Consider the following 16,003-nt stretch of genomic DNA (forward strand, 5'->3'; position numbering starts at 1 on the left):
TCTTGGACGCCAGGCGTGCCAAGCTCCAGCTGAAGCCCCGCAACACTGCCATCACAGGGCGGCCATGGATGGAGAGGCCAGCGCACGGGCGGCAAGGCTTTGGATTGTCTGGCTGCTCAAAGCCCAGCTCCCTTCCTCTGCAGGGCAGGGAGAAGCCAGGAGGAGGGAGGGGGAAGGGAGGCGGCGCCACCACGGGGTGGGGGGGGATGGCACTCCCCAAAAATTGCAAAAAAAAAGTGGTGCAGCCCGAACGATCACGCCAATCCAAGCGGCGATTCCAGGACCGTCTGCGGGCCGGATCCAGAGGACAATTGGGCCTGATCCAACCTGTGGACCTTAGTTTGCCGACCCATGCTCTACAAGGTCATAGTGGTTAATGCCCCTCTTACTGGGAACCTCATGGTCAGAGCACAACATCCCAGGATTCTCTGCACCCGTAAAGTACCATCAGTGGTAAGATACACACCCCACTGGATTCAAAGTGTAATTGATAGGACTTTCAAAGATGACTTCCAAGGAGCCACAGAATTTTAAAGCAATTAAATAGTTGCAGTACTAGATTTAGGCTCTTTCTTTCATATAACTGCAGTCTAAGAAAAATAATAGATTGGTAATCTCAGCCACCTAAAAAGCTTTCTCAGAGATGTTCACACCATCAGTTCAATAAGCCCAGTTTTATTTTAGAACAATGCAGCATACTGGACAGATCCTGGGATGTTTTATAGATATATGCAATCCAAGTTTTAAGATCATTCACAAGATACCTTGGAAGACATAAGAGTGTTACAGAGGCAATTTTCATCCTTCTTTAAGAAAAAAAAGTGTCCTTAACTGAATTATAACATTTATTGTTTCAGACCCTACTGAAGATAAGAGACCCGCGGTCAGCAATACCTCATCTGTTTTACATTCTTGAGAGAGCAAGGACAGTTCAATCGGTAGAGCATGAGACTTAATCTCAGGGTCGTGGGTCGACCCCTACTTTGGGTGAAATATTCCTGCATTGCAGGGGGCTGGACTCAGTGCTCCTCCTGGTCCCTTCCAACTGATTCTGTGAGGTTACTTGCTAAGTGGTTATGAACACAAAAGAGCCTGCTGGATCAGGCCAATGGCCCATCTAGACCAGCATCATGCTCTCACAGTGGCTGGCCAGGTGTCTCTGGGAAACCCGCAAGCAGAATTCATCACAATGACACGCTCCCTTCCTGTGGTTTCCAACAACTGGTATTCAGAAACACTGCGGAGGCAGAACACAGCCATCATGGCTAAGAGCCGTTGATAGCCCCCTCCCCCGTGAATTTGTCAAATCCTCTTTTAAAGCCATCTATGTTGGTGGCCAAGGGGATGAGGGTGGCGCTGTGGGTTAAACTACAAAGCCTAGGATTTGCCGATCAGAAGGTTGGCGGTTCGAATCCCCACAACGGGGTGAGCTCCCGTTGCTCGGTGCCTGCTCCTGCCAACCTAGCAGTTCAAAAGCACATCAAAGTGCAAGTAGATAAATAGGTACCGCTCCGGCGGGAAGGTAAACGGCGTTTCCGTGCGCTGCTCTGGTTCTCCAGAAGCGGCTTAGTCATGCTGGCCACATGACCCGGAAGCTGTATGCCAACTCCCTCGGCCAATAAAGCGAGATGAGCGCTGCAACCCCAGAGTCGGCCACGACTGGACCTAATAGTCAGGGATCACTTTACCTTTATGTTGGTGGCCATCACTGACTATTGATAGGAAAGAGTTCTATAGTTTGACTATGTACAGAATGAATAAGTATTTTCTTTTATCTGTCCTGAATCTTCCAACATTTGGCTTTATAGTTCCCAAATGAGATTTAGTTTCAATCCATAAATGATTTAATAATCACCCTGTATTATTTATTAGGAAGGGAGACTGCATTGACAGTGGCAGTTTGATGCATACCAGTTTTTCAAGCAACTTGTCACTACCACATTTCTGCAAGCATTCAAAAGCTGCAAGAACTCACACCACAGCTTCAAAAACTTCTCACCACATCTTCATAAAATGAGGAAGCCTCCGGAGGAAATATCCACCCCAGTGTATTTTGTCTTATTAAAACAAAAGCAGCTTCAGGATGCTGCAAGTTTGAACAGAGGAACAAGAGGAGAAGGGACTGGCTAACTTTCTGCCGTCTATCCTTTACTCACTAAAACCCTCCCCACCCTGCCACTTGTCTCCTACGGCAGAGGGGCGGGGGGGGGGGGAGAGCTGCACAGCTGGTATTGCATTCAATAGGCATGGTTAACCACAATAATGGTATTTTCATTTAGCCCTTCATCCCTTTCATCTCTCCACCCAGTACTGCATCTTCCAGTGACATGCAGCAGTCGCTGCTGCCCACTGGTGAGGGGTAAGGCAGAAGGCAGGGACAGGAAGCCAGAAAAAAGCAACTGCCTGGGCAGAGTACACAACATATATTTAAAGCACACGCCTTCTTCCAAAGAATCATGGGAACTGCCATTTAAGGGTGCTGGGAATTGTAGCTCCATTTGCTGCTGCCAGATAATAATAATAACAACAACAACAACAATAATAATTTATTTTTTATATCCCGCCCATCTGGCTGAGTTTCCCCAGCCACTCTGGGCGGCTCCCAATCAGTGTTAAAAACAGTACAGCGTTACATATTAAAAGCATTAAGCATTAAGAGCTGCTGTTTAAAGCCTATATGGCTTCCTTAGCAGGTCTACTCCAGGAAATGTGTCGCCGCAGGAGCTGCCACGCATTACGCGGCCTCGGGTGTCCGCAACATGCCCATCCACACATCGGTGCGCGCCTAATACTATCTCTCCGAAGGCCCCCATTGAAAGAAACCCTGTGATTCCTTATCGCTATCACATGATGGGCTCCTCCAGCCAGAGAAGGGAGGAGGAGGAGCAGCTCCAGGGAGCCAGAAAATAACGTTGGTTTCTCATCCCCATCAGCGCTTGGAGCGCGCGCACACGCAGAGCGAGCTCATTCACACGCACACGCGTGTGTCACCACACACGTATCTCAGAGTGGGGAGCAGCCCTTCCTCTTCCCCCGCCCACATAATGACTTCCCGAAAGCAGGGGAAATCAGTTCCGGAAAAACAAGGCGAGCGGCTCGACCGGCTTGGCGGAGACTCCTGAGAAGCCGCGGAGACAGGCAGGCAGACGGCCGGAGAAGGAAGGCCGTCGTGCGGAGGGGCGGGGAAGGCGAGGGGCTATAGGAATGCGGAACTGCCAGCCAGCCAGCCCTCCGCTCGCTCGCTCGCTCCACGCTGAAGCCGCCTGCCTGCCCGAGTTCGACGGGGCGCCCCTTCCCGTCCGAGCTGACGGGAGGGCGGCTGCTCTGCGACAGGGCGGCGCCCACCTGAGCCCCGCCACGCACGCCGAGCGGCTGCAGCGAGCGAGCGAGGAAGGGACGCCCTTCGACGCGCGCGCCCCCAGCCCGGGGACTCCCGGCGCTCCTTACCCGCCTCTTGTGTGGCCTGTCGGCGCGTCCCCGCGGGGCGAAGAGGGCAGCCTGTCTTGCCCCGCTCCCGGACTTGGTCGCCCTGCCCGCTCAGCTGACCCGCGGGAGGCGGCCCCGCCCCGGGAGCCCCGCCCCGTTGCTGCAGCAGACGGAGCGGCTCCCGGGAAGGGGCGGGGCGAGGCCCACAGGCTCCGCCCCTTTTCGCTTTATGAAATGTGCAGCCTGAGTTTTCTGTGTGGAACATCTAGGGGTTTTGTTGTTTTTAAATTAACACCCAGCAACTATATGGAAATGCTGCTGGTGGAAGGTGTTTAGCTCCGTGTCTTCTTGTAATTTACGTCTTGGAAAAGACTTCTCTTTTTGCCATGGCCCCGTAAGATTGGACCCTGTTTGATGTGCTGGAATCCCCCGGGGTTTTGTTTTAATTTGCTTTTACATGTTTTTATACTGCTGTCTGATCGGTTTCGGGCTGCATTTTTGTTTCGATTGTGTGTTTTTCTGTGTTGCACACAACACAGAGGTTTTTTAAAATAGAAGTTTATAAATGCTTTTGAATAAGTAAATTGATCCGTCTGCTTGTTTGCTTTTGCATCAGCCTGCGTCTAAGCATGTGAAACAGCAACTGTCACTAAATTCCCTGGCAGAAAGACCTCCTTGGGGAGGGGGTGCCCAGAATTTCTACTATACACCTTGACTTTTTGTGCTGTGGCCCCTTTAATGTGAACTTCTTACCATTAGAAAAGAGGAATGCTCTTGACACCCATTCTTTCAGATGCACTCATACAATAAAAAATAAAATAAAATACCCAGAGCTTTTCAGAATTAATTTTTTTAATTATTGTCCACTGCTCATCTTGTATGGTTAAACTGCCACATTAACTGTATTATTTTTAGTGTATAATTGATATTCTACATTCGATTTTCTGTATGCAGTTTTCTGTGTGGAATTTTGTATTGTAAGCTCCCTGGGGCAGGGGCCTGCCATCTGGTACTCAGTGAAGTGCCGTGCATACACTGTGGAGCGGAATATATACTATAATAAATATTCAACAAAAAACTGATGGTGCACACTGAGGGCAGTGCCAGGTAATACATATAATAAGAAGATAAGGGTGTTGTCAGGCTGCAGTTTGCTTGACCACCACATGTGGTGATGCAAGTACAGCATCACAACGGAGAGCAGCTTTGCCATTGCTGCTGCACTGAACCATAAGAAGAATGGAAGTGGAGAAGGGAGATGTAGGCAGGTGTATAGTGTACCTTTGAATCACCTTGTTATGGTGCAAATTGGGGTTAACATAAATTGTTGCATCTTTTTTAAAAAAATAAAATTTTATATGTTTGTTTATTTATTATTATTTTTTGCTCACTGTTCGCCACAATGGCCCTGGGCAGGTTACAACCATGTAATCATACATCTATGCTAATCAGCATATTAATAACATTTCTCACCAATTTGCTGAAGAGCACCATTCTTATTTCTACTTGCTTTATATCATTTCAGTGACAAGATTAATCCATATTTCAGTAGTTTATTTAGAAGGGCAATTTTAATAGCATTTCCTACTAAGCATGAGGAAAACCTGAGAAACAAGGATGTACCGATTATTTTGAAATATGGGGGTGACCGTTTGAAGCAAGAGAGTCTAGTAAGGATCCTGGCATTTCATTTAGTCACTAAATTTAGCATCGAGCTCACAGTATAAATGGGGTTCTTGGGGTTCCCCCATTCAAACCCTGATCAGATCTAGTCTTAGCCTAGTCTTCAGCAAGTTGCATCATGTGAACTCAGACCATACCCTGGAATTGACAGTAAGGCTTGGAAGAAGTAGATGAACAAGAGGTGTAGTTGGAGTCTCAATCCTAAAAAAACAAAAAGTGTCCAAGGTACAATATAATAGTTACCTTGCTTTGTGATAAATATTAAATATTAGCTACCTACTTGTGGTTTTTGGGAGGTATGTCCAGCATTGCCAGGCTCTCTTGCTGAATACCGACAGCCACACTGACTTCTGGCACCAGCCATGTAACAGGGATGTGTGTCAGATTTAGACACATCCCAAGCCAAAGTGAGATGCCTCATATACCACGCAAGTGTCCTGGGCGGGGAAAACCGAGACATCCCATTTTTTCCTGTGAGAGCATTTTGGGTGCTATGATCTCTCACAATTTCCAGTCAAGATCTTGCCCCTCAAAAAGCACATTTGGGTGGGCATAATATTGTGCAGGGCCCCAAAACACACATTTGTGGGCACTATGAGAGCACAGCCACCACCAAAGTGCTTCTTTTGGGCTCTGTGATCTTGCATAGGCCACGTGATTCATGCAAGAGCACGGATGGGAAAACGTGTGTCCCAGTTTTGGGACTCAACATGTTGGAGGGTATGGCCTCAGGGCCTATCTGAGGTGAAACAGGGCCTCTGCTAGATGGTCATGAGGAAGCAGGGACCTCTGAAGCACTCTGTGGCACATTGGGAATCCAGACATCACAATACCTGAGTTTGCCATAATGACATAATACCAGAGTTCAATGATGGAGGAAGGCGGAGCAAATAACAGAGTGGGGATCAGGTACAGATGAAGTGGTCCATTATGACTGATGGGTCTAGCCTGTAATCAAGAGAGGATGATTTAAGCAGTGTTCTCCAATCCCAGTGCTTTGGGATAGGGACTAGCATTGCAAGAGCAAAACTGAATGCCTCTAAGGAAGACGCCAGGGTGGAGAAGATCCTTCACATGTCTAGTTTGTAATGAGAGGAAATGAGTTTTACCCAAAAAGCAAATTCTTTTTAGGATCCCGCCAGATGTCCTTTTTAGTGATTATTTCTGCTCATGACGCTATCGGGACAGTCATACGTAATCCTACTTTCAATACTGTTTGCACCTGCAGACGCTTTAGGGCAGTCACACTGATTCATTTCCAATCAGTGCAAATTCCATAACTTCCTGCTTAAAGCAGTATTTCTTTTATACCACAAATGATTGGGTCCTCCTCCCATTGCCTCCCACTTCTACTGCCCTTCTGGACAGGAAGATTGTGAAAGCCTTGGGGGAGCACTGCAGAATAAACTAAAGCGAAATAAATCTACAACTAATACTAGTAATGTATCAAGAACACATTTCAGAATACACCTGCAAAAAAACACCAGTCCGGAGGGGTGAGCTCCCATTGCTCGGTCCCTGCTCCTGCCAACCTAGCAGTTCGAAAGCACGTCAAAGTGAAAGTAGATAAATAGGTACCACTTCGGTGGGAAGGTAAACGGCGTTTCTGTGCGCTGCTCTGGTTTTGCCAGAAGTGGCTTAGTCATGCTGGCCACATGACCCAGAAAAACTGTCTGCAGACAAATGCTGGCTCCCTCGGCCAGTAAAGCGAGATAAGTAGGCTGGGCTGGATGAATCCCAAGCCAGAATTCAGATTGCCGGAAAAAATATCAGCATCCTCAGATATGCAGATGACACAACCTTGATGGCAGAGAGTGAGGAGGAATTAAAGAACCTTTTAATGAGGGTGAAAGAAGAGAGCGCAAAATATGGTCTGAAGCTCAACATCAAAAAAACGAAGATCATGGCCACTGGGCCCATCACCTCCTGGCAAATAGAAGGGGAATATAGAAGGGCAAATAGAATATAGAAGGGCAAATAGAAGGGGAAGAAATGGAGGCAGTGAAAGATTTTACTTTCTTGGGCTCCATGATCGCTGCAGATGGTGACAGCAGTCACAAAATTAAAAGACGCCTGCTTCTTGGGAGAAAAGCAATGACAAACCTAGACAGCATATTAAAAAGCAGAGGCATCAGCTTGCCGACAAAGGTCCGTATAGTTAGAGCTATGGTTTTCCCAGTAGTGATGTATGGAAGTGAGAGCTGGACCATGAAGAGGGCTGATTGCCGAAGAGTTGATGCTTTTGAATTATGGTGTTGGAGGAGACTCTTGAGAGTCCCATGGACTGCAAGAAGATCAAACCTCTCCATACTTAAGGAAATCAGCCCTGAGTGCTCACTGGAAGGACAGATCCTGAAGCTGAGGCTCCAATACTTTGGCCACCTCATGAGAAGAGAAGACTCCCTGGAAAAGACCCTGATGTTGGGAAAGATGGAGGGCACAAGGAGAAGGGAATGACAGAGGATGAGATGGTTGGACAGTGTTCTCGAAGCTACCAGCATGAGTCTGACCAAACTGCGGGAGGCAGTGGAAGATAGGAGTGCCTGGCGTGCTCTGGTCCATGGGGTCACGAAGAGTCGGACACGATTAAAAAACTAAACAACAACCGGCGGGAAGGTTCGCCAGAAGCGGCTTAATCATGCTGACCACATGATCCGGGAGCTGTACGCCAGCTCCCTCAGCCAATAAAGCGAGATGAGCGCCGCAGCCCCAGAGTCGGTCATGACTGGACCTAATGGTCAGGGTCCCTTTACCTTTTTAAGTAATTAAAAAAAACCTGCACTCAATATTTTAACATTTCTAACCAATGTTCAACCAGTAAAACAGTATGAAAGCATATTAAACAAATAAAGACAAGAATTCAGGGAATTCAAATGAATTAAAAACAGGGCCCAATTTTACGGGTCAGGGAAAGCCTGGACAAAAAGGTATCTCTTTACAAGACATCTGAAGCAACTGATGGTTTCTGCTTCACATATGGCAGATGAAAGTACATTTCATAGCACAGGGGCATTAGCAGGAAATGCCTGCTTTGAGGTCACCACTGTATGGTATTCTGAAGGTTGCAGTACGCTGAATAGAATTTCCCCAGATGATCTAAGTGAGACTATACAGGGGCAGTTGGCACGTAAAGTAACTAGGAACTGCAGCAGCGCCTAGACAGCAATAGAGTTACCACATTGCAGGTGGAATAAAAGCACATATCATGTGCAACTTCTAAATCAGCCACTTGTGGGAGCCAAATATCATGGATCCAAACATAGTATAAGGCTCCTTTCAGAGCTAGGTATATAAGCTTCTGGTCACATATTCTATTTGTTTGCAATTTCAGTCTTTTATGTCTTTTAGTTTGTGGGTGTATTCTTTTACCGGTAGGTTAAACATTTGCAAAGTGAGTTGCACAGGGATGAAACAACAGATAGGACTTTTTCTTTTGTACACTAGGCTACACTCCAGCCACACAAAGATCAGAGATTTCTATATGCAGACACACACACCTCTTCAGCCTGGCAAGGAAGAGGAACCACAGTTCAAGGATACAGTCTAGTTGGACCAAAAATAAAACCATGCAAAATGGCACGTTGTAGGGCTTCTGAGGGCCCTGGCTGAGGGCTCCCAAGAGACAAGCATATTTATTTATTTATAAAAACATTTATATGCCACTATAAAATTAAATATATATAATAAAAACACATAAATAAGTTTAAATTCAGAGGTTATAAACTAACATAGAAAGATGTATTCTTATTTCTTTTTTTAAAGTAAATTTTATTTATAATTTTCATCACTACAATTTCTCCACATTAAAAGTAACAATGCATTAAGCCTCGACTTCCCTTCCTGCCTTCCATGGTTTCCTCCAAAACTCCATTACTACTGCATATGCTAGTCAATCCATAGCCCCTCTATCTCACTTCATCTCAACATAACTTATAGTGCTGAATTTACTCTTAAATCTGCTAACATTTTAACCTGTTGGAAAGACATAATCAGTGCTTTTTTCTGGGGGAATGTAGGGTACCTAAACATTTTGTGAATCTAACAGGAGAAGAAACTAATAATTTTTTTTAAAAAAAGTTCTTCTATAGCACGGTGAATCATCAGTGTGTGAAGTAGTGTGGAATGTGTGGAGGTAATGCATGTTCTTTGTACTTTTGTCCATTTACTGTATTTATTTTTCCCAATTTGAACTATAAAATGGTGATTTTGTTGAGTCAAAATGAGAGTACCCCTAAACATTTTTTTTTTTAGAAAAATAGCATTGGATATAGCATTTTAAAAATCCTAACCGATCACTTAAAAATCCTAACCAACCACCCATTCAACGACCTACTATAACCTCCATGCCTTCAAAAACAAGCAGCATGCAGAGCAGGAAAGGTGGAGGAGAAAAAGAGATGAGGGAGCAGAAGCAGGGGAAAGAACAACCCAAGATAGAGAAGGGAGCGGGAAGGAAGGTAAGTAAGTAAGTAAGTAAGTAAGTAAGTAAGTAAGTAAGTAAGTAAATAAATAAATAAATAAACAGACCTCAAACCCCAAACAACAACAACAACAACAACTTCTTCTTCTTCTTCTTCTTCTTCTTCTTCTTCTTCTTCTTCTTCTTCTTCTTCTTCATACCTCACCTATTTGGCTGGGTTTCCCCAGTCACTCTGGGAGGCTCCCAACAGAATATTAAAAACACGATAAAACATGAAACATTAAAGATTTTCCTAACCAGGGCTGCCTTCAGATGTCTTCTAAAAGTTGTGAACATAGTTCTTTATTTCCTTGACATCTGGTGGGAGGGTGTTCCACAGGGCGGGTGCCACCACCGAGAAGGCCCTCTGCCTGGTTCCCTGTACCTTCGCTTCTCACAGTGAAGGAACTGCCAGAAGGCCCTTGGCGCTGGACCTCAGTGTTTGGGCAGAACGATGGGGTGGAGACGCTCCTTCAGGTATACTGAGCAGAGGCCATTTAGGGCTTTAAAGGTCAGCGCCAACACTTTGAATTTTTCTCAGAAATGTACTACTGAAAACTTGAGTGCAACCCAAGCACCCGTTATGGTCTATGGGCCACGTGTTTCAAAGTGTCCACAGCTGGTTTCCATTCTCCCCTCCCCAAGGTCAGTCAAGGCAAGGAAAGGGCCCAGGAGAGCAGGGCTGCCAGGAGATAGGTGAGCAGATTTGGCTTCTGCTATAATTATAGCTGAAGCTGAAAATATGCTTCTGCTATTTAAATATTTCTTCAGGTCAGAAGGTCAGAGGACAATCTATTTCCACAAAGAGAGTCACATTTGCTCAATATATGCAAACAGAAGAGCAATCAAATAAAAATGGAAATAATCATTCTTATGAAATAAGTTGTGATAATTATTGAGAGGCTTTGTGGATAGAATCACAGATGTCATGATTCACAGAAGAAACTGCTGATGCATCCTGCTGGAGCAAAACCTCCAAAAGAGAGGAGGGGAGGGAAAGAGAAGATAGAAAGCGCTTGTTACAAGAAATATTCTCAGCCGGGCAAAGAATTTTAGTCCATTAATCATCTTGATTGATTGATCGATTGACCATTAAATATATTTGCATATTTCCCAAATATTGTCAACAACTTGAGAATGACCGCTCCCCGCTTAAAACGGGGGGCGCCCTTTGCGTGGGCGCGTGCAGCCCCTAGATCTGGAGCGGCCCCAACAGCATAGGCTTGGCTTTGCCTTCCCTCAGGTGTGATACCTGGAGGTCTCCGCCTACCTCTGTCAGTTGTCCAATCCCACCTGGGGAAGCGTTGCCAAGGAGACCAGGCCAGGTAGGGGAGGGATTACCTGCCCACACAATAGAGGGAGGATCTTACCTAGGAATCCTCACTTGGCTCCAGAGCTTCTCCCACCCTACCCGCCCTCAGTTAATGTCTTATTTTGCAGGTTAACTTTTCTTCACAGGTTTTGCGGTTAACTTTTCTTCACAGGTATGCGGGCGCTGCTACGTTAAGGTCGCTGTTAAAGGGCCGGAAAGGAATTTCCCTGCATTGGCAGGTTTCACTTTTCCCGTAGCAAAACGTCACAACTTTGGCGGTATCAGGCCTTGGGCGGAATACTTTTGTCCATCTTCCTCTTGCGGCGGCGATACCAGGGTTCCCCGTTAAAGGGGTTTTCTGAAGGGAGGCTTTGGCCGTACACCGAAAGGTCGTCATTGCTCTCTCCTGTGGCGGCGGCGTTACGGGGGCGGCCATCTCTGCTTGAACATATGTTCTCCAGAGCCGGCCCATCCCCCCCCCATGCTGGATAACCCTGATGCTCCCTAGGTCCCCGGCTGGGGACCGGGGAGGGAGAACGCCCAATGCCTGAGCCAAGGTCTACCCACATTTGAAATTTAATAAAGTTGTGGCCAATTTAATCCCATAGCACGTTGTCTTGAGTCGTTATTCCACATGACAGGGGGACCGTGCAGGATCTGGGGACTCCGCCTGTCCACGCAAATATTGACAAATATTGACAAAAGTGTGAGGTGACTTAAAAAGAAAGCAAACTTTTAGAATTGAAATCAGTTTAATATTTTATTCATCATCCTTTGTTACAATGATGCACCAATATCGTTTCAAAAAGCAAACTGAATAAAACGTACCCTGAAATTAGGCTCCTACCGAATGATCAACCAAAAATCAAGGTGTTTACTGTACCGATTAAATCCATTTGGGCTTTCAGTCCTATTTTGACTTCTGTACTATTAACAGCTACTGTGTTTGGATAACTTTCTCTTTTCATTTGGTAGCATTTCAATCCATTACTAAAATGAATTACTCGTATGGTAATAAATACATACATACATACATACATACATACAAACATACTGTATTAATAAAGCAATAAATGAGTCCCTCTCCTCGCCATATCTTTCACTTACAGGGTTTCGTTTAATTCCACATTTTTCTCACTCTATGGCCACCATACGTTTACAACACTCTTATACCAATTTAGCAGTCATGGAGAATCCTGGGGGCTGTAGTTTGTTAAGGGTGCTGGGAATTGTAATTCTGTGGGGTCAACAACCTTTGCAAACTAAAGTTTGCAGAATCCTTTTGGGGAAGCCATGATGTTTAAAGCAGCATAAGAGTTGTTTAAATGTATGGTGTGGTTGTGACCAAAATTACTTCAGCCATGGGCATTGGTCCATGGGATGGTCCAGGAGATCTGAATCCCAAGCCTTTTGTGCTAGGCCCCAGATCTCCTGACCTCTCCATCTTTGGATGGTATCCAGCCATCTAGTAAGTTAGCACCTCTGGGTTATTCCTCCTGGTACAAGTCCACAGTAGACGTTCTTGTATAGAAGATCTGACGGGATAAAACAAGCTTTACAGCTTTCCTGAACCAGTGGTAGGAAAACACATAAATCAAAGGGTTGCAGGCTGAATTAAAGTAAGCAAACCAAATGAGAACATCAAACACAACAGGTGGGGTAATGAAATCAAGAAGGCTGTCTACCATCGTGTCCACGGTAAACGGCAACCAGCATAAGAGGTAGATGCCAACAGCGATTCCCAGTGTTTTCGCTGCCTTCATTTCTCGCCTTGTCGCTCCTGACCGACGCATGGACCCAGCTCTCTGATTGACACTGTTTATCTGCTTGGCTTGCCTGGTCGCCACGATAAATATCTTGACATACAGCCCTACCATCATGAGGCAGGGGAAGAAGAAGAGCGGGAAGTTTATCCAGCCCCAGAGTTTGTTGAACAGCAGCTGGCAGCTCCCAACGCAAGGCATGTCCTGCAAGAACTGGCCTAAACTTTCCTCAACTCTTTTGCTATAGAGGAAGATGGACGTGTAAAGCACAGGGACTCCCCACCCGACCACGACGTAGACGCCAGCGACCCTCACGGTGAACTTGGTGGTGTAGCGCAGAGGGTCGCAGATGGCACAGTGGCGGTCGATGGAGATAAAGCAGAGGTGAAAAATGGAGGCCAAGCAGAAGACAGTGTCCAGGAAGGTGTGGAAACGGCAGAAGGCATCCCCGAAGTACCAGCAGCTCTCCACCGAGCGGATCGTGCTGAAGGGAAGGACTGTTAAGCCTAGCAGGAGGTCTGCCAGCGCCAAGGAGAGCAGCAAGAAATTGGTGGGGGTGTGAAGGATTTTGAAGTGGAAGATGGAAATAATCACCAGCAGGTTCCCCAGGACTGTAAGTAGCATGCCCAGGGCACAGACCACGTAGATGGTTAGCTGGACCCCAAAGGGATGTAGGGTTCGGTAGCAGGAGCCATTAATCTTAAAGCAAAGCGGGGCTGCTTCCTCAGAAGAGCTCATTCTTCTCCACCTTCTCCACTTTCTGCCCCTCTCAGCTGTTTTGGCTCTGGCAATCTTTCTTCTGTATCTGAGGGAGGGTGGGCGTAAATACGTAGCTACTTATTTTATTATATGACCGAGTTCATTAATTTATGAATCACCTCCCACGTGAGTCTCAAGGTGATTTACAAACACACCAAGCAAACAACTAAAATTGTCTCTCTTTCCTTTTTTAAGGCACAAAAGATGGCACTTTGAAATACAGAATAAACATCTTTTTGCCCAGCTGGAAAAGCTGGTCGAAACAAAAAATGCCTTCCAACTGTGTCTGGAAAATATAAATAGTAATATTTAAGGGACTTGGAGTAGATACTCTCCTGCAGACAGCAGCAGTGACCTACTGGGTATATAAGGGGAAAGGCAGTCTTTCAAGTTACCTGGTGCCTGGCTCCAAAGGAGCCATCTCCATTTCAGTTTCTTTCATTTTCCTGATCTTAAGTTCAGTTTTCCATATTTCCACATCAGTTTGTGATATTTTTTTCTTGTGATGTTCTCATGAATATTCAACAGCATTTGAGTGACATATATACATTTTTGCAAAACAATTTCCCCTAAATAAGTGCACCTCTGTGTGCTATTTTCACTAATATCTGATTTTATTACCCTACTTTTATACACGTTACTTGGCTGGAGAATGCACTACAGAATTTGGAGAAGTGCAAATGTAGAAAGATGGCTGTATTTTCTTAAAATCATTTTGGAAAGTGAATTTAGTAGGTTCACCATTAAATGTGAACTGAACCAAATTTCTCCCTCGCCTCTAATAGGGCATTATTTGTTGATACCAAAACCTTGAACTTTGCCTGGTAATTATGAAGCACAGAGTGTAATATTTGTACAAAGAATTCTTAGGAGAGAGTCTGTCTGGCTCAAGGAATATTATTACAAAACTAGGTAATCAGTCAAACTGGTGTAACCCCACTAGTTTCATACATACACAAAATCACATCCTTTTCCTATTGATTCATTAATCTGTAATAGCCTCCTCCTCTAGTTCTATACTGTATTCATGATCACGAAAGCAGACTAAGATCCCCTTTCCACTTTTAAGTGGACAAAGAATGGACAAAATCCACCTTATCACTTTTAAATCACCCTGATTTAAGTACAGTGAAGTGTTACAGGGAAATTAATGTGAATTAGGAGGTTTGTGAGTGCTCACTAGTTCTGTTTTGTTTGTTTTTTGTTTCGCCTGAATGCCATGACACTTTATTATGATCATAAGGTTGCCTGGGGTAGGAGGATTTTGTTTTTGGCTGCACCCATTCTAGAGGCGCAACTACATGCTTGCTCTGTAACAGCATTCACAGCATTCTTCAGGGTTTACAGGACTAATGTGGTGGTGGGGCAATATTTCCATACTGAGAAGACTTTAAAATGTTGTATAAAACATTGCAAATAAAAAATAAATGCAACAGCAACTCTCCAAAAAGACAAAGTGCATTTCTGGGGTATCTTAAATATGCCCCCCTCTCAATAGAGAGGTAGATAGTCAGATAGCTATAGATACAGACATAAGAAGAGCATTTTCCCTTTGTCTCACCTCTGATAATAATAATAATAATAATAATAATAATAATAATAATAATAATAATAATAATAATAATAATAATTTTATTGTTTAAACCCTGCCCATCTAGCAGGGTTGACCCGGCCACCTTCTCCTAGAAGTCGTAAGTCTATACAGGAAACAGGGTTGTTAGGGTGAACTTAAAAATTGACTTGTTACATAATTTACAGATTTATCTTCTGCTTGTTCACTCAGAGGAAAGTCCTCATACTTTCAATGGGACTTACCCCCAAGTAAGTGACAGCATGGCTCAGTGTTGGAAAAGGGTGATTTGGGCTACTTCAGTAAATCTACATATTTGTTATACTGTACGTGCATATGGGAATATTGCACTGTGTGCACAACGGTGTATTTTTTAATCTTCAATCTTTGCTTGGTTATGAGTCCCTTTTGTATTTTTATAAATCTGTTTTTAAAAATGAAAAAATTGGTTATGTAGATGAAGAGGAGAACAAAATAAATGTTTATGTAATGGTGGTGGTGGGAACTTTATTTCTCTCAATTTCCCAAAAAATAAGTTTCAGGTTTTTTAAAAAGGGTGTTTCTTCATTTCCAGTTACTGAAAAAATATAAACAGAATAACAGGACTGAAAATCTCACATCCAAAAGATTAAAAAAAACAATAGTCAACATTTATTGATTTCTATGGTCTAGTATCACAGTTTAAATATCAAACCTCTCTTTTACAAAGCAAATCAACCAGGATAAAGGACAGTACTGAAGTAAATTTCCAAGCTGTGTGTGTGTGTGTGTGTGTGTGTGTGTGTGTGTGTTTGGAAGTCTCCAACAATTAGTCTGGATGATTTGGATTTGTTACATTCTTTGAAGCCAGAATTAAGACAAAGTCTTTCAGTAGTTTATCTGAAACTTTTTTAAAAAAGTAACTGAAATGCACGTTTATTTAGTATAAAGACTTGGATCATATACATGAAAATGAAAATCCAATTTCTTGTAGTTGGGTTGAAATAGAACAAAGTGCAGTAAGAATTACCTGCTGTTGCCCCCCGCCTTAA

General features: G+C 44.4%; 2 protein-coding genes across 3 annotated transcripts in view; both read right to left on the bottom strand.

Annotated features, from left to right (window-relative positions):
• Positions 1–3,593, bottom strand: part of STX7 (syntaxin 7) — a 30,491-nt gene extending 26,898 nt beyond the window's left edge. Inside the window, exon 1 of one of the 2 annotated variants that reach the window (XM_081187800.1) lies at positions 3,448–3,593. The gene's annotated coding sequence lies outside the window, so the exon portion shown is untranslated. The remainder of the gene's footprint in view (positions 1–3,447) is intronic. The other variant, XM_081187801.1, reaches the window with a different exon arrangement.
• An 8,774-nt stretch (positions 3,594–12,367) lies between these two features.
• Positions 12,368–13,381, bottom strand: LOC308583309 (trace amine-associated receptor 5-like; the record flags this gene model as incomplete). The annotated part of the gene is made up of 1 exon (XM_081187121.1): positions 12,368–13,381. One exon carries the CDS (start codon positions 13,379–13,381, stop codon positions 12,368–12,370), a length of 1,014 nt encoding a protein of 337 aa, XP_081043247.1.
• Positions 13,382–16,003: the final 2,622 nt, after the last annotated feature.

This window comes from Podarcis bocagei (genome assembly GCF_964188305.1).
Source record: "Podarcis bocagei genome assembly, chromosome: 3".
Lineage (NCBI taxonomy): Eukaryota > Metazoa > Chordata > Lepidosauria > Squamata > Lacertidae > Podarcis > Podarcis bocagei.